Consider the following 1,406-nt stretch of genomic DNA (forward strand, 5'->3'; position numbering starts at 1 on the left):
GCTTAGTTTAGTTGTTCAAACAAGTGCCCGAAAATGGTGTTTTACATAGTGTCATATGTAAAACAAGAGGATTTTTTTTTTCCTCTTCTAAAACATTTGGAAATTGGCTCTTGGCTCATTTGGGATTATCATTAATCAATTATGTCATGAATTAGGTACAGTTAGCTTCAAAATTTGTCCATCCAAGGTTTACACCCCAAATTATCTTGGGATGGCCATAGTTAGTACCTATCCGATGGAAAATTACATTTTGCCACTACACTGTTTCAATTTCTTTTCAAAGCTAGGCTCCAAATTGTACATCCTCAGCTCATGCACCAGACTCCGAAAGAAATGGTTCTTCAACGACTGCCATGTCCGCTCTGGTAGAACATTGTCTGCTTCCATCAACTTCCAGAATACATTCCCTTTGATACTATCCAGCTTCTTTGTTTTCAAATAGTTGAGCATTTTCACTTTCTCATAGTGTAAGTATGGTACTCGCATTCTAGATCTAGACTTCGGTGTGCTTGGCGTAGGTGTAATGACATCCTCGCTTGAATCAGAGGTATTTGTATCAGAGGTGTCTGATTTATTGTGAGTAGTTTTGCTGGTACTGCTATTGGGAGATACTCTCTCCTTTTTCTGGGCTGAAAATTTAGGTGTAATGAAAGGATTGAATCCTTTACTATCATCAGAACCTTCGTTCGATTCTTCTTCAGCTATGGTGTTTTTTTTTGTACCTTTTCCCAAACTATTCCTCTGACTTGCTTTGGTTTTACTGGTTCTATTTGTTTTGTTTGTACAAGGAGAGTCTTCATGATTGTTACTTTGACTTGAACTAGACACAATCTCATTACAGCTTGAATGTCCATCTGTTCTATTGGGATCAGGGTGTGTGTTTCGTTTGGTACCATTGAGTTTATTGCTGCCAAGATGTTTACCTTTCTTCAATGGGATTCCTACTATTTCATCTTCATCACTACTGGTCATATCTTGAACTGTGTTTCTCCTTTGTGACAGGCTTGCTTTCTTAGGACAAGGAGAACTATTGGATTGAGAATGTTTTCTCTTGTTCAACATTGATTGTGAAAGGACTGAAGAGTCATCACCAATGTTTGATGAATCTGGATTTCTCTCACCTGATTCAATTGCCAAAAAACTGGTTTCTCCATATTTCTCCTTTAGGTGTTTAGAGAAATAATGTGGAAGGTGATAGTTGTGTGAAGTTTTCACTAGATTGTTGAGGAAGTAGTTCTTATAAAATTGACAAGATCCCTGATTGAATTCCATTTTCAAACTGATCTGCTGCCAAACAGAATCATCATTGAAGTCTATCAGCTCAAAACTGCGATAGCATAGAAACTGCAGTAACTTTTCTTTTTCTTCATCTGATAGACCAAGAGCAGGAGTTTCTGACAGACAAA

General features: G+C 37.5%; 1 protein-coding gene across 1 annotated transcript; it reads right to left on the reverse strand.

Annotated features, from left to right (window-relative positions):
- Positions 1-95: 95 nt before the first annotated feature.
- Positions 96-1,406, reverse strand: LOC108254131 (dentin sialophosphoprotein; the record flags this gene model as incomplete). The annotated part of the gene is given in 1 exon segment (XM_017449119.2): positions 96-1,406. A coding segment is annotated over 1 exon segment (1,163 nt), but the record flags the coding sequence as incomplete, so codon positions are not given.

The sequence above is a fragment of the Diaphorina citri genome, unplaced genomic scaffold (genome assembly GCF_000475195.1).
Source record: "Diaphorina citri unplaced genomic scaffold, Diaci psyllid genome assembly version 1.1 scaffold12954, whole genome shotgun sequence".
NCBI lineage: Eukaryota > Metazoa > Arthropoda > Insecta > Hemiptera > Psyllidae > Diaphorina > Diaphorina citri.